Source organism: Danaus plexippus, chromosome 23, assembly GCF_018135715.1.
Source record: "Danaus plexippus chromosome 23, MEX_DaPlex, whole genome shotgun sequence".
NCBI classification, from domain to species: Eukaryota; Metazoa; Arthropoda; class Insecta; order Lepidoptera; family Nymphalidae; genus Danaus; species Danaus plexippus.
Window position 1 is genome coordinate 3802368 of NC_083551.1, and position 17855 is coordinate 3820222.

Sequence of the window (17855 nt, forward strand, 5' to 3'; positions counted from 1 at the left end):
ATTTATGTTAGTGATTATCTTCATAGTGTGGGTGAGTGAAAGGCTTGTAATTACACGCATGTGTCCACGCGGTTTGCGTTAGTGTGAGTGTGGACGCCATATTAGTTTCTTGACGAAAGCTAAACTTGTATAAAAGTGGGTCTGTGAACCAATGGGGCTTAGTTTCTAATCTATTAAGGGAAGAGGATGTCATATTTTTCAGGGAACATATATTTTTGTAACATTCCCTATGTTAGATATTTAACAGCGAACTATTATGACAGCCTTTAGATTATCGTCTAAACGTAATAAATACATGATATTCTAATATTGATGATTCTGAGTAGTTCAATTAAATATATTTTTGTACCTGTAATATTTAAATAGATAAATTTATTATATAACTTAAACTATAAAATCCTTCATACTCCTACCGTATTCGTAAAAGCTAGAATATAAATATATATATATCGATTAATGGCTTATGTAGGTACATACTTATATATCCGAACAATATACATACATGTCAGTCCTAACTTTCTATGTACAAATATTATGTATATATATTCATATATATGTGTTCATATAACTAATAGTCTTTAAAAGTATTTATTTTCATAAACAGTTTAATATTTTACTCCGTAGTATGAAACTGTGAGTTTACTACAAGCGCCAATAGATGGCGCTAGTAGTCGCAGAAATGATAACTAGAATTGCAAGGTGTATGGGTTATTAAGATTTTCGATAAGGAGTTATTTTCTTAGAGATTTGGATTATCGAACCTTTCTTATAGTTTTATATATGAAGTATTACATTATGAAATGCTTCTAAAATTATAATATTGGACGAAAATAATGATAACGATAAAAAAAATTACAATTTGATATTATATTTTAAAGAAGTTTGGATTTTAATTTAAAAGCACTAAAGTCGAGAATCTATCAAACTATACATATACAGAAATGAGTCTTTTATTTTGTCATTTTGTGTACTTATAAATAATCTGAATTTCAAATTCAAAAATCCTATTAGTTTTAAAGCCTCTTGTTTATTTACTGTATAGTTTTATTTAAATACTTAACGAATTTCTGTATGTTAGATAAAAAAAACGTACATACATCTAAAAGTTATCTTAAATTACTTACCAATATTTAGAGACAAGGCAAACAAAACTTAAGGAATAATTAAAAAAAAAAAAATATTCTCATATCGGAAAAATAAAATAAAATAAATTCAATAAAATTATTTATTGACTTAAGTTATAAACGAGAAAAAAATACAGTCTTCTATAATTTAATTAATTACAATTTGGTCTAAAATGACACAAATAAACCCGTAAGTGGAATATAAAGATATAAAATTCTAACTAAAATAATAACCTACACGAGAATCATGTTTGAAAAACATAATAAATAGTCAAAGTCAAAGCAAAACCACATCAAATACTAAAGTATGAATTTAGATAAAAATATTACGCGCCCATTAACTTAACAAACATACCCTGTGTCGACCAAACATGCATAATACACATTAAATTACGTATTAATAGATCCAATAAATAATAAAAAAAATATATAAATTAAAATGCACAATTTATAAGTAAATCGTTTCACAATTTGCACCATACCGATCAGCTGTATTAAAGCTATAATCACCTATTATAACATAAAAGATATTTTTATATATTATACTACGAATATATCAAAAATATCATAAAAATAAACATATGAGGATGTCGTATTAAAAATCATTTCAATCGTCGTTTCGTTTTAAAATACGTGTACGTGTGTATTTCAAAACGTCGATAACATTCATTGTGACGATATTATTTATCGAACAAACTTAAAAAAACTTGAATCAGAAACGTATATTATTAAAAAAAAAAAAAAGTTTCTTTAGATCAAAGCATTTAAAGCATTGAAACGTGTCACAACCCTTTATATATAAATCTTAATATCACTAATAATCGTTAAAATTGATCCATATTAAGACGGTATTTGACCTTTGTAGGCCAGGTCGTTTGAATCTTGAGATACTGATCTGGCGTAAGGGTAGGAACTACCAGAGGCCGACGGTGACGCCCATTGCTGTGTCGAAGCAGGGAAACCAGACGCCTGTTGGAAATAACGATTTTAATTTATAAACAGTAATACAAATATTAAAATGCCATTTACGGAAGTTACAACAATAGTAGAACCATTTATTCTTGTAACTTGTAACTGACAAAGAACTAAAATAGTTTTACAAATAATTCAATATTGACGAACAATTGTAGGTTAAAAAAAAAGTAAATAAGGTTCTAATAGATAATATCAGTACTTTTATATGAAAATAAAATATCACACTCTAGTTGACATTGCTTTGAACGCAAATTTTTCTTAAAAAATATACTCTTAAAGTTTGTTATTTGATCATACCTTGCTTATGCTATTGAATCCTTCTCCGCTGAAGTATTTATGGAGTCCAAGAGCTGCTGCAGCGAGGAACGCAAGCTTGGCTATGACTAGAGCCTTTGTAACCAACAGGGTTAAAGCTCCGAACAGAAGTCCAACCACTGCTACCACTTTAACACCAATCCCAGCAAGGAGTGGCGAGTATTTCGTTATTTTTGCTCTCGCTGAAAAGTCGTAATCGGTATTACAGTGTGTGCTATGACGGTATATCTTATATTAAACCTTTAGTACTAATTCACATTACTTTAACACTGACGGTAATAATGTGTTTCATCCATAGTTGCGAGTTATGTTGTACTACGGATTAGGAGTACAACACTACATATCAGTATTAAGTATTCTATAAAATGGTACGAATAAACCTATGTTATTTGGAACTAATTAGTTTAAAAAAATTAAAAAAATTTCGCTTATATTTTCTATTCAGGAGATATTGAGGTAATACTTCAATGAAAATTTTATTCCGGAACTACATGTAAAGTCATTGGAACGAGATACAACAGAAACCGCGGTGTCGATTCTTGCTTGCGTCCATGAATTTTTCATCTATATCTTTGAATTTAAATTTAATTTAAGCATTTATGTTTCGATTTCTAAATAGAACAATTTTACTTAATACAATATTACATCACGCGACACAGAGACGTCTCTCAGTCACGTTATAGGTGAACGACTCGAGAACGCTTAGTCCAAGTTGTCGCTGTCACGCTACGTACGGAGCGCTGACAATTTTGCATTCATAAATCTACATACATTATAATATTAACTAAGGTCATTAAATGAAAAACGGGCAACGCTTTGTTTATAGTGTGACGAAACAAACTTGGACTAAGCGTTCTTAACTTATAAAAAATGCGTTCTTATAAAGAAATCGATTTTATTGTTGTGTAATGAAACGTAATTTAAATTCATTCAGTAATTTGATGAGAAAGGTGTTTTTGCAGCTTTTATGATAGCCTAATTACTTCCATAACAAGGAGATTGTCTCATAAATAATGTCTTTACTAAGAGTGAATAAAGTTTTAAGGCATTCATCATGCTTGTAACTCTGTTTTTGGGTGTTATCAAATAATAATACACATCAAATATGAATCGTTTGGTGTAAAAATCATTACGTATAACTCATTCACTCGTTCAGTATAAATGTACGCGTATCGTAAGCTGCTGTCAATGCCATCTCAGTCGTAAGTCAAGGCCGGTTACGCGTCTCTATGTAATGTTCCATTGAACTTTTGACTTACATTCGCTTGTGATGACGTGTCTTATTACTGGTTGAACTTTTTTTTTAATAATAAGTCCTTTTAATATATATCATGATACTTAACATTACCTTTATAATATTTTTTATACATTATTTATTCTAATCACTCGATTTTTTCTTTTGTATATTTGTATTCCACAATATTATTTGTAATACAATTATTTTTTTTGTTATTTCTTTATAAATTTTAATATGATTAATATTAATTTTGACAGTGAATCATAGTTTATAAATGACCATAACTATATAAAGACTTACCTTCTTCGAATGTTTTCACTGCACCCTTTAGATCTTCAGCCTCCAATTTTATATTGAGATTTTTTTCACCCAATGCATTTCTAAAGAACAGAAATTGTATTTTTATAACTATATAAAAGACTACGTACACATTACAATTCAATTATTTCATTAAAGGCTTATTACGTTCGGACTTTATTCAATGAAGCTAATGAAGAGCACGTAATATTATTAAGGCATTTAATAGCCTCTTAATAATCATTAATAAGATAAATTAGTAGCTTTTATTTCAGTACACAAGCACAAGACTATAGATAAATTTAAACTCTAATTCGTCATAACATAACAAAGCAACAAGAAGATAATCCACTTAACAAAGGAAAATTAACAAACGATATTCTACTTTCACTTTAATACATATTAATTGTCTTTTAACATAAGTGATACATGATAATTTTATGCTACACAACGCTTTGTTTTGTATAATAAGGCTCTAAGATACTATTTTTAAGTGAATTCGTTATTTGTGATACTGATTCGTGTAGTATTTTGTTGAATTGAAACAACGTAATTAAGAAAATAAAGAAATTTTTTGTTTTTCCTGTTTGACTTAGAAAAATATAATAACATTGGTAAGTATATATACTTTTTATTATAATAATAAACCATAATAATAAGAATAATAGTAATAATTAGATCTAAGACTTTCGCGAGTTTTATTCATTTAATTGAAACTAATATATTTTCGGATATACTACGCGAATTTTATTATTTTAAAAATTACATAATCTCGACGTTTCGGTTACTTTTCAGCAACCGTGATCACGGTTTTAAAATAATAAAATCCGCGTAGTATATCCGAAAATATATAAGTTTCATTTAAATGAATAATAATAATTTCTTTGTGAAGTTATATATAATATAAGATAAAATTTTCTTCAGGTAATTTACATAGAAATTAATTATTTCCATTTAATTCATTCAAAAAAGTTCTAACGCATTGTTTGAAAATGGAACTCACAAATTTATAATACAAAGTTAGTTGAAATAATCAATAATAAAAATATATGTGTATATAAATAATATAATTCTTGGATCCATTCAAAGTTTTAGTCGTGTAAAAATCTATGTATGTAATATAGAATATAGTTTAAAAAATTAATAGAAAGTGAAGCCCTTTGTTGAAATGTCGCCCGCTTTAAAGAGATTTGCCGTGACACTGTATTGTATTGTTTGCTTTGAACTTTGGAGAAATTTTTGACAGCTTTTCAAAAACAGAAAAGATATGAGACCTTTGAATGTAAAAGAAATGCGTATATAATTAATGATTCAATAACATTATTTACTTGAAATATATCGATATTATAAATAATGAAATAAAAAATATATTTTTGTTTTATAATTTTCACTCAATACATCTGTAATATTATTTATATATATATATCTGTAGTATTATATGTATAATAACTTACACGTAATAAACAATATATATTAACTATTTTTATAATATTTTTTTATATGAATGGATAGCTAGGATCATTAGATAATAATTATATTTCTTCTAGCAGGTATCAATGAATCGATAGACAAACATTTTTTTTTTATCAAAAAATATGTTTTAAAAAAACAAACTTACTTGTTAATAGTGACTCCAGAAAAGATTTCAATTTTCTCGTCCGAAGGTCCCGGAGCGGCGCGGCACAACGCAATTACAATGAGTAAAACGCAGATTACTCTCATTTTGATGATTTTTTAGGTCCTTACAGTTTCGTTGTCTAGGATCAAGTGAGATTCGGCCGGGATGAGCCCCATTTATATAGTTTGTGTTTTGTAATGTCGTGCGTGACTTCTTGAGACTTCGGATGCTTCGAACGAATTGTGTTAACATCTGAGTTATTTTTAATGCAACGTGCACTATATTTTTTTTATATCAAACAATAATTACATTAACTTGTTATCACTAAAGCTGTTTATAATATTACATTATTTTTAAACGTTAAATTAAATAGTTTATCTAATACCATCAAACTTAAAACAGAAACATTTTAATTCGTTACCACCATAAATATTTTAATGTTTTTTAATAAAATAGTATAATTGTAAGTATCAAAATTTATCGGTTGCACTAATAAGGTCGAGTGTTCCTACATACTCGTACATGAGATGCGTTCTATAAGAACAACAAAGAGGCGTGACAATAAGATCTTAAAATAGAATTATTCTATGTATTTTCATGGGATTTTTTTGAGTCTTATAATAGATAATATCAATTGAAATTCGAAACATCCTCATACAGATTGTACTTTAGATTTAAAAAAAAAAATATTTTTTATATATAAAATCTCATATAGTTAATTTAAATATTATAGGATACATTGAAAAAAATACAATCAGTTTTTCTTAATGTTGCCATTTTTTTTTAATTCATAACGCAACTTGTAAAATTAATGTACTATATATGAAGTATATCAATCAACTTATAATTTTGTATTTTATAATGACAAAGTATAAAAGAGAAAAAAAAATATTGCTTATGAATCCTCACAAAATTAAAATATTAAATTAAAATTTATTCAATTCATATCTCCGAAACCGTTTCTTACCAGAAATATTCTATTCAATTCAATAGCCAGCGAGTTTCGTAATAGAGAAAGTGGCTTTTAATCTAGTTGTAGGAATGAAAAAGATAGGCCAAGGACATTCTCTTCACACGCCCCAGCTTACATGACGGACACGATCTATTAGAATATATATTCAACTAAAAAGAAATCTTTTGAAACATAAATGAGTATATATTTATTAATATTTATTATTTAAAATAGAATTAATATTTATTAATTAAAATAGAAAATTTACTCTGACTAAATAAATAAAGTGAACATACGTAATTATAATAAAAATGTAACTTAATTTTAATTATGTTCATTTATCTATATTTCGTATACATTCACATTATTATATGTAAACGAAAGCGAGTATTTTTGTCATAAGAATTTCAATTAATTTCAATTACACGTTATCATGATATAATTTTCAAATTCATTAGTAATTTCTAGACAATTAATATATAAATATTACAATCGTAGATACAGTATTTTGTTATAGCATATAATCACATATATTTTTTTTGTTAAATATTAATTTAAATTCATATTGATGTCGCTTGAGTTTGAACTCATTAAATTGCATTAATTTTAAAATCATTGTAAGGCAGGTATATTGTATTGGTGCAAAGAAATAATATATTGTTCTGAGCTATAACGCGTTATGTAATCCGATCTCAATATTACGTCTCTCATTCAAGGCCATGACAATGAACCTGTCAATTTTCAACTTTCTAGTTAATGAACACTAAACACGGAGTTCTAGCGTTTAGCTTATTTTCTCGTGTACATCTTAAGGAGTAAATAAAGATTTAGTTAGCACAATCTTTGTATAAAATAGTTGATATTTAGTTTATTAAATTAAATGAAACTTCAAAAATATATTGTTACGAAGTATCTCATAATATTTAGTTTATATAATATTTTAATTAATTTGTATTTACACTTATTCCGTTTCAAAGATAACGGCGAAAAGTTGTTTAATTTCTTTTTAAATCATTTTAAACTTTTTCTATGTGTCATTAAAATTAAAACTGTCCATTAAACAACTGCTGGCACGGAATAAAGTTGTCATTATCTGTCATCACCGAACTAAGAATATTAAACAAACCAAAATGTGAAAATTACAATTACTAAAAGAAATAAATAACAAATATAAATATTGACAAAAAAATATCCAATGGATCGATTCCGCTGACGGGGTGAGAGAGTTTTAAATTCATAATTATGGGAAGACGTAAGAGAAGAATCTTCCCAAAACGCAAGCGGTCGGTGTTCAGCAGACCTCATCCCATCAAAAGAAAAATGATGTTGAGACAGAGGAAGATGAAAGCGTTCTTCCACAGGCACAATCCCAGGGCATTTATCGAGAGGGGAGTACGGAAAATGGTTGGTGGTATATATACAGTTTCAGACAAAGTTAGAGATAAAATAGCAGAAAGTACCATGGCCTTGGATAATCCCTTCAGCGCTCAGTTCTACGAAGACAGATGCATCATACAATGAACTGTTGAAAACTATCTTGCTGATTGATATACATTTAGCCTCATTCCCATGTTCGGAGTCAATGAATCGTGATGTTATGGTCAACTTTATTCCATTCATTAAATTTTATCGTATAAAAAATATTTTAGTACTAATTAATACTTTAATCCTTTAAAGCAATCCAATTTTTCTTGTACCCTCGTTATTATATATACATTATAACTGCAAGAGTTTGTAAGTGGATTACTTTGTTACTGAGCTCGTAAAGCACTACAGTTTGTATGAAGTCCCTTAAGTACATTAAAAGAATGAAAAATGGGCTATACTTTAGATGAAAGTTGGTTGAAGCAGGTATACATTGAGCGTATCTCCCATTCGTCTATATTTCTTCCTTGGATTACTTTTCAAATTCTCATTGGTATCATTTCTAGTACGAATAGTGTCCATAAGAACGACTCATAATTCCTCTCAAACTTAGAACTGTCGCTGAGAAAAGTCCTATGAGCAATCCTATAAATGATATATTAATATGAGTCATTGTACTTTAAAGAAATTATAAATTATAATAAGTTCTTTTCATAAATTATAAAATAAATTTAATCGTCTTGCATCAAACGTCAATTGCTGTCGAAATATACTCATTTCAGGCCCTGTTAGTTGATCCAGAATAATTTAAAAAAAAATCATAAATGCAGACATTGTGATTTGAATATTTTTAATTTTAGGTCATATTTGATAGTAGCATAAAAAAAAAAATCTTCTATAAAACTACAACTCACCTTTTAATGATACAAAAGCTAATGCTTTTATAGCAAGTGGTATTACGAGACTTTTAGCCGCTAAAAAAACAGCTAGCAGTGGCAACAGGGACTTCTTTTTCCACCATCTATTTTTCTTTCCTTTCTTCTTTAATAATTTGTGAAAACATTTTTTTAGTTTAGTTTTTGATTGTCTTTTTTTGTGATTTTTCCTTAATTCGATTTCTCTATTTTTGATATTATCAATTGATCGGTTTTCGGACAGAAAATTTGAACCTGTAAGAAAATATTATTTATAATAAAATTAATAGAACGAAAATAATATTTGAATAGTAGTAACTATAAAAAACCATAATAAGGGAAATTATGGCCTCTTTTTCTCTTATCTTTGTATACTATTATTTTGTAAAGGCAATGTGAGTGATGGTTTTGTTACGGTATCGAGAACATTTTATTGTGCCATGGAATCATGTTTCATACTAATTTATTAGATTATTTGAAATTGATATTTTCTCTTTGCTAGAATATCTATTCTTTTTAGTAGTACTAAGAAAAAAAATCAATAAACAGTGCAAGCTGATATTGTGGAGTGCCTTAATGGATAATTATTTTTGGAAATGACATATCTGGAAAACCAATAATTAAGTTGTAAGGAATTTTCATATTCATTTATATAACTACCTTTGAGAGATCTTTCGAAATGTTTTTCTCCGTCTATTTCTACCAAGGGTTCAAACGCTGATTTTTGTTTATTAGCTTGATCGATTCCAAGAACAGCTTCCGTTTTGATATGGCCAAAGTTATTTGAACTATGAAGCAGAATTCCGAGTGGGAACATTTTTGTTAGTTGACGTCCTTTCTTATAAAAAAACTACATACTGTGTGAGTTAATTGACGTTTAGTTAGACTTTTATAGCAGCAAATGAGTTCATATCTCATTAGTTAACTGTACTTATTAAATTGTCTTTTTAATGTGTGAAAGTTAAATTACTGTCAATACTGAGGACATTAGATTGTTGACTACGATCACCAACCAAAAAAGGTTTTTCCGTCAACTCATAGATTTTTCGTGAGACTGGATGTTTAGGATCATGGGCCACTGTTCGTACTTCCCAGCTGCTTTGTTTTAAGTTAAGTTCGGTACGCTATCTGATAGTATATATTACTATTAGGAATGACTAAATAATAATTTGAAATTTAATATAACTAACTACAAATCAAATATAACTAACTATGTTATTAGAAATAATTAATGAAGATTATCGGACTTGATCTGATATAAAACAGTGTCGTGGGATTTTTTATTTGTATTTTATTGTCATTCTGAAGTTTCTTGGAGTATTTACTAGCTTTTGTCAACTACTTTGTAAACTTAAATTCTTGTATTTACCAAAGTATAACTTCATAATATTAACTTTAAAAGAATTGACAAGTCCAGTTTTTCTTGGCAATTATAGGGACCGATACTTCTTTCCTGATACTTAAAGATAAAATAAGATCTTTACTGTCTGTGGGAGAAAAAACATTGATGATATCGCGGAATACCCTACTTGATTCAGAAAATGTCAGTTGTTGGGGAATATTTTGATTGGTAGACCTCCACTGGATATCACCTTCTTTGGCTGAAATTAGTTAAGACTATTGGTTTTTCAAAAAAAGAAAGCATTTCAATGTCCCAGACAGTGGAAGCTGCTGTTCTTGGCGACCTGTTCCAGATATTTTCCTAGCTTGCAAATTTACACACTGTTGTCTGAACCTACTTACGAGTCACGGAGATAAATTTATTGGTTAAAGCTGTGTTAAAATTAAGATAATCATTCGTATTGGGCTTCCCCAAAAGTTCTTTTTATTTATTTTTTATTTGATGTGTAATTTAGTTTATAACTAGTTTTTTCGTATTAATCTCCCCTCTGGCTTGAATGGTATATTTGCCTTCATAGCTGCAGTGTTATGGTTTAATTGCCAAACACCACCTAAATAACACTTTTAGTGGGTGACGCGAAAGCCTAAATCTGTCGCTGAACGCGTCTTGTAGTGGGGACTGACTTGTCCATTTTCTAAAGTGAGAAAGCTTTACATATTACTACGGTTTATGTCACCTAGCATAATAGGAGACTATAGAATGAATCCGTTCTGTCTTGGCAGTAACGCGGCTTTTTGTCTTAATGCGGTACGACACATTTGACTTAGAAAAGGATAAGCTTGGAGCCAGACGTTTTAAACTTTATGTCGAATTCCAATCAAGGAAATTTTATGGCATTGGTGTGAAGATATTAAAGTCCACGGTTGAACACGTCGTTGGTATCATTCTATCTTATGTTGAAAGCTAGATTGAGGCAAAATCCTGCTTTACGTACGAAATCAGAGGGAAGAACTCGATACAATATCATCATCTTCGTGTTCATCATTTCATTCATCAGCTCATTCATCAGCTGTTCGTGACATAACCAATAAGTTGTTTTCTGTTTTTTCCTTTCGAATCCTCAAAGTCCCTGAATGTAATATAAAAAAAATATCTTTATGTATATTTAATAAAGATAGGGTCAATGGGAATTTTTATTTAGTAAAATTAAAAATATAAATTAAAATATTCGAACGAGATGGCGACGTACTGTGGATGCCCTCTGCCCCATCTAGGGGACATAGGACCAAGAAAGAAGAAAGAAAATTAAAAATATGTATAAGATAAAGAAATGTGTTGTAAGGAATTATCTAGCTTATATTTATAAGTTGACAACAGCGGCTAAACCAAATCAATTGGAAGTCAATGAAATAAAAAGGAATCAATTACCACAAAAATGCCTTGGGCAAAAAAATTAGAAAATATTTCGAATGAATCGGAGCGTGTTTCAGTGGTTGGCCACTTTTCGGGGCCATCGGTGTATTTATGTTTTTCAACTCAAGTAAACTACACTACCAAGTATAAATAATTTAATGTAATTAGTAATTACAAGCAATTACAAAGTCCAAAAAAATCCTTTTCCGTTCCTTGTACTATAAGCAAAAACAGTAATAGAAATCTTAATAATTGTAATGTAAAACCTACAAAATGAATGGAGAACTTTCTTTTGTTGAAATGTGAAGTCATAATTTATTTATTTTTTAAATATTACAAAATCAATGTATTTATTTAGAGTTTTAAGCTCTTTTTTTAAATTAGAAACGTAAACATAAGGTGCTTTGCCGGAACAAAGTAACCGACCGTTTCAACTTTTGCAATGGCCAACGAAAATTATTGAAGCTGCCCTTGATTAGATGTCCGTTTGAATTTGACCTAAGGGCCTTTACTTTACTTAATATTTATTTTTATTACAAAATTCCGTGTGTTTGTTGTTTTTTTTATTGTGAAATTCCTTAGTGAAATGTTATTTGCTAAGTAAAAGGCTAATACAATAAACTATTTCAGATTTTTAAACCTAATTATCCGATCGAAAAATTTGAAAATAAAATTGAATATTAAAAACATCAAACCAAATCATAATGAGTATATTTTATATTAAATAAATTATTAATCCTAAAATAATAATACGAATCGTGAACATTATTTAATGGTAACTAAATACATTATAATCGATTATAAATTAATAAATTATTAAACTTATCATTTTATAATATAATAAATTATGTTAGCGAAAATTATTTACAAAAAGTTTTAAAACTGAAATTAATAATTAAAACATAATAGTTAAAACAGTTAATATATCCAAAGGCGATATAAAAAGTTGCCAGTAAACGAATATACAATAAAATAATACTGGCAATTCTAAAATAGCAAAAGTTTTATGAAGGAATATATCACTGTTACGCCTTTCAGCTGTATCTAATTCCTTAAACAGAAATGATATTTGTAAAAATTTGTTGTTACTATCTAAATCTGATGGCATCTGCGAGAACGTCGACTTATCTTACTTAATAACCGCCTTTCTGTAGTCCCATAACAGCTGCGAATAAGGCAAAGAAAAAGCCAGCTAAGCCAGTAGCTCCCACCAATAAAACCAGACCGCCAATCATGACTGGAATTATCGCGAAATATTTCAGCTTATAGGCGAGCAAGAGAGGCATCATATACTTCGAGTATTTCTTAGTCCTTTTAGCCTTCTTTTTCAGCCTGTGTGCGTGATGGCTGCTTCCATACTTGTGCTTTGATTCCAAACCATCGGCTTCAAGTTCTTCAGGCTCTTCTACTTCATATTCACCATCACCCTCTTCATCATCTTCCTCTTCAGCTTCGCCTAAGATATCTAAAAAAACAATTTATTATCTTTAGTTATACATCGCTGATTACAAAATGTTCTATTCTTATATTTAACAACATTCAATTTTACTAAACTAAATTTAAATTGTATATGACTTCTTTAGTTCATAATATATTCAATAATAATGTTAGAATTAGCAAAATTGAGATTTCACAACATTTCACGTCTCATATAAATCTGAAAGTGGAAAACTACTACTTGCGATCGTTAAAAATAAAGTCCTAATGGTAAATTATATCACGCACTATTCTTTGGTTTACGACATAAATTGTGTCTTATTAAATATTTGTGAATTGTTGGTTCAAATTTATTTAAATATTATTTTTAATTATTCGTATTTTTTTTCGTATACTATAATTATGTGGTAGAAACATTCAATTGGAAATGAATAAAACAATGAGCAACTTTGGTCAAACAACAGCAAGAAACGAGTTTAATAACCCAAAATGCATTCATCTGTGAAAATGACAACTGAATATTAAATAGTGCGTTCAAAAAACGATGTTTATATGAATTATTAATAAAAATGTCTTGGAACTTTCACTTATTATTTTCCTAAAAAATAATTCCTAATAATTAGGAATTATTAGGAATTAATAAGGAATATTAAACTGGTGCTAAACAGTTTGATATGATCAAAGTTCGTTGCAGCGTTGCGTGACATTACAATAAGATCACGCGATACAGTTAACTTAAAGCTGATATTTACATTTTGTTGTCTGCAAGCGGAAAAGATTACAGTTTGGATTCGATGAAATTCAGGGTTTGTGCGGTTCAGAGAACAGCATTTGACGGTGAAGGTATAATGGCTGGTAATGATAGAGGCATTGTGATCTATTTTAAAATATTACTTTTGCGATATCAGAATACTGTGGTATTTTATACGACTGTCATTTCTAATACTTATGGTAACTAAATCAATATTCAAGTTGACTCATTACTTATAAGTATTAAAATTTTATTCTATTGCTGATTTACTATTATTATTTGCATTGAAAGATATTAGATTGTTTTTTTGTCAAGACTAGGATGAAACCAAATTTCACAAATAATAGTGACTATTTAATTTTAATGTGATACCTACACGACAATGATCTTCTTTGGGCGGCTTGATCTACAAGTTCCTTGGGATTTTCTGTTGAAACGTCATCCAAATCAAGCGATCTCTTCGCAAATCCCTGACCTCTCAACAAAGGTATCGCCGTCGGTTCAAACTGACCACCAACTAAGGGATTATACGCGGAATCTTCTACTGTGTCTTTACTTTTCTCTTTGGGAATTGTAAAGTAATTACCGGGGAAAAGTATTTCAGTTTTATATTTATTGTCTTGTGTATAGTATACTGGTTTTTCTGCTGATGGGGTCGGCTTTCCATGTATCTTCAGCGGTATTGCGCGAGGTCGGAATGCATATGTGATGAAATTCTGGTCTACTACATGGTTTTTATTCTGAGTTGTTGGCGTCACTTTTATATTTTTGACATCTTTATCAGCTATTGTAAGAACTGCGTAACACAAAACCACAAAAGTTTGACACCTCAAGCCCATCTCGAACCTCATATTGTCCAATTAATTGTTTATCTTTTAATTGGCAACGCGTCACTGGTTACACAATAATGATCACTTCACTTTCTAGTTTTACTATAGCTCTTCTACCCCTCCTCGATCAACCATTTTGTCCCAAGCGATCGCGCAAAACTGAATCACAATCGTTGTAAGACGTTATATTTATACATGTGTAAGTACAAACTAACGTTTTTCCCGACTATTTACGGTCGGATAGTCTCGCGGAACCTACCTACGTTTTACTACTATTTCGATATGGGTGAAAAATAAAGTCAACCGAAAATGAGACAGCTCTCGATCCGCGCACGCGTCGCTTCTTCCTCTAATGATATCTATGCGGCCAATTTTCTTCATATCACGCTACTAAATTTGAAAAAGATCATAACTATCATGTTATTATTTCAAGGTAATTTTCATGTCAACAATAACTCTTTGGAACGAATGCTGTTACTTTTCAAAATATTTTATATGAGATATGGGATTTTATTTTTTATTTCAATTGTATAAATTTTTGCATAACCAGTGTATACAATAAAAGTGCAAACAATTTACACGTTTTGATGAAAAAAAAAAGTGAAAAGTCGAAGAAAATGTGAAGGAATATTTTACTAATCATGAAATGTACTGGAAGTTTCAAAGTGCACGCATATTCTATGTTATAATGTCATTAACACTTAGATGTATAAAAACTATAGTGAATTAACTTAAGAGATCGACTTGTAGTTTTTCCCTTGTTTCAGTTTCTTCCCATTTTACAGTTTTTGTTGTTTAACAGATATAAATATAAATTAAGGATATCCTGACGGGATTGTTTTATATGAATACTTTGTAAATTTAATTTTCTTATAAAATAATTATAGAAGTTTAATAAGACATACACTTTTCAGTGACGCGAATAGGTTAAAATAATATTACGAACAGATGACGTATGGCATAAATAATATGCACACTGTTTTATTTAAAAATTTTAAGTGTTGTTTCAAAACTTATCTTCACTGTTTCATTTAATGTTCTAAACTATAATAATATCAATTTATTATCATATATTTATATTAAAAATAAGACAAATTAAAGATAAGATACTTTTACAAAAATAAGTACATTTAAAACAATCTTTGTTTTATAAAAGAATTTTCGACTTTTTTGACTTTGACGTCTTGTTGATATTTTTATGTCTGTCACCTAAAGTTCATTACTACCTCTACTATCAATACGCCAAGTAAATATTTTAATCTTAAAATTAAACATATTGTTTCTAAGTTTTCATTGAAAATAAGATAAAGTCATATCAACGTAAGTTCACTAATAAAAATCTTTGCCAGCTAATACTAAGTAAACAAAGAGTAGGTATTTATTAGAGTTTTTTAGATCTTTATCTGCCAACTTTTTGTAGTATCAGTAAGTGATTTTTCCAAAAGGTTCCATTAAGACATAGTTCTATATGAGAATATAATCAACATCGTAACTTAATTTTCTTTTTATTTAAAAAGAAATACTTCACAAAATCATCACTATCAGATATTCATACATTACGGTCTTATTCTCTTGGTGAATAGACAAACACTTAAATGTTTTTATTAAAATTACATTAAGTTATATTTCAGATGGGTGACCTATCATAAGATCTCATAATATTTTTCTTCAACTAGTTTGTTTGAACATCAATTATAACGTTACCTGCACGTAACATATTATAGAATGTATTTATACGATAATTCGGCCAAGACAAAATAAATTAAATCATTATCATATAAACATCAATTTAAATGGTTTTTTTTTCTGAATTTTGACAACACAGTATTTTAAAGCAATATTCTCTCTTTTATAATTTGGGATTACAACTGAACCCTTCTCAGTATTAAATAGGTTATGGCTCATAAAAACTATTATACGAATAGGTAGCTTCAAAACCTTAATTTAATAATTATCTTCCTGACTTTGAAAGTGACAATTCTTTTTAGATATTTTTTCTATTTATTTTATTTGGTTATTTAAATTAGATTTCAAGTATATTATTCAGCGTTGCCTCAATGTTAGAAAAAATAAGAAAATATGGTAATGCCACAAAGTAAGATAAGTCGTGGAATGGTTTTTCGTACGCAATTTCTTAATAACTTTTTGGTATTAGTATCTTTAAATATTAAATATTTTAAAAATGGATTCATATTTAATTTGTGCGTCCTGTGAAGTAAACGTTATAGGGTTATAAAAATATTTTATTATATAAAAAGTAAAAGAAATTTAATTCGCCTTATAGATTGTTATTTTGTTATTACAAGCTCTTTAAATTCGATTATAGGACGTAATTTGTTCAAGTGAATTATGAACACAATTTGAGACGCTAAGCTTGTTAAATTTGTGCCATCATTCTTTACCAATATGTCCGCAATCAATTATGTACAAAAGCATGAAATTAAATTCTTTAAAATCTTGCAGCCTACATTATAAGAGTTTTTAAATCTCACAACAATTGCTTAAAATTTAATAGGGATATGAATTACTTCTGTGTAAACTAACAATATAAGAATTTCATAATACAATTATTATGTTTGTATGAGAAATATCCTCAGTAGGAGGACATTTTTGTCCCTCTTATCATCCTTATCAGGTTATGCTAAAACTGAAAATATCAAACCGTTTAAATTTAAGTTGCACATGAATTATTTACACGTAATTATTTGGTGGTACCAAAACATAACCCATAGCTTTAATAGTTGCTTCAGTTAACAAAGTCATCCCGAAACTCAAAAACACAAACGTTCTTTGCTTCTTTTGTTATACCCTTCAAAGAAAATATAAAATAAATATATCAGTGACAATGTCCGCTATACATTGACATTTATCATAAATGAAAAAAAAAGTACTTAAATTGAAATGATAAAGAAAGAAAATCGCAAAGAAATGGAAAACTGAAAAAAAAAAAACACAAACATTGTAATTGCGGTTCAATGAAGAACACTTAAATTAGCCATTTACTTTCTGTTACGCGTGTTATAATAGAATTATTTTGTTTGATAAAAACTATAAAATCGTTTCAATGTATAAATAAAATTAATATTGTATCAAATAAAGATTACGGAACTGAAAACCAGTTCGTGGATCACGCGAAGTGGACGGAAATTTACTCACTTCCATTTGCTAATACCACAATTATCTATACTGTCAGGAAATTGTGCGCAGGAATGAGAAGTTTGTTAAATCAAAGTCATTTTTACACTTTTTTTTTTCATTTGAAAGGTGAAATTATTTAATTAATTA

General features: G+C 28.6%; 2 protein-coding genes across 2 annotated transcripts; both read right to left on the minus strand.

Annotated features, from left to right (window-relative positions):
• Positions 1-1254: 1254 nt before the first annotated feature.
• LOC116774820 (uncharacterized) lies at positions 1255-5713 on the minus strand. The gene is made up of 4 exons (XM_032667585.2): positions 5567-5713; positions 3952-4031; positions 2397-2596; positions 1255-2093 (listed from the first exon to the last, which is right to left on the minus strand). The coding sequence occupies exons 1-4, from the start codon at positions 5668-5670 to the stop codon at positions 1965-1967; spliced, it is 513 nt and encodes a 170-aa protein (XP_032523476.2). The 5' UTR covers positions 5671-5713; the 3' UTR covers positions 1255-1964.
• Positions 5714-12498: 6785 nt separating this feature from the next.
• Positions 12499-14710, minus strand: LOC116774789 (uncharacterized). Its single transcript, XM_032667548.2, has 2 exons — positions 14117-14710; positions 12499-13017 (listed from the first exon to the last, which is right to left on the minus strand). The coding sequence occupies exons 1-2, from the start codon at positions 14589-14591 to the stop codon at positions 12686-12688; spliced, it is 807 nt and encodes a 268-aa protein (XP_032523439.2). The 5' UTR covers positions 14592-14710; the 3' UTR covers positions 12499-12685.
• Positions 14711-17855: the final 3145 nt, after the last annotated feature.

Coding starts and splice junctions, on each gene's coding strand:
- LOC116774820 (XM_032667585.2), bottom strand. CDS start 5,670: ATGAGAGTAATCTGCGTTTTACTCATTGTAATTGCGTTGTGCCGCGCC. Junction 4,032..5,566: donor TCTGGAGTCACTATTAACAA/GTAAGTTTGTTT, acceptor TCTGTTCTTTAG/AAATGCATTGGGTGAAAAAA. Junction 2,597..3,951: donor AGTGAAAACATTCGAAGAAG/GTAAGTCTTTAT, acceptor ACGACTTTTCAG/CGAGAGCAAAAATAACGAAA.
- LOC116774789 (XM_032667548.2), bottom strand. CDS start 14,591: ATGAGGTTCGAGATGGGCTTGAGGTGTCAAACTTTTGTGGTTTTGTGT. Junction 13,018..14,116: donor CCAAAGAAGATCATTGTCGT/GTAGGTATCACA, acceptor TTGTTTTTTTAG/ATATCTTAGGCGAAGCTGAA.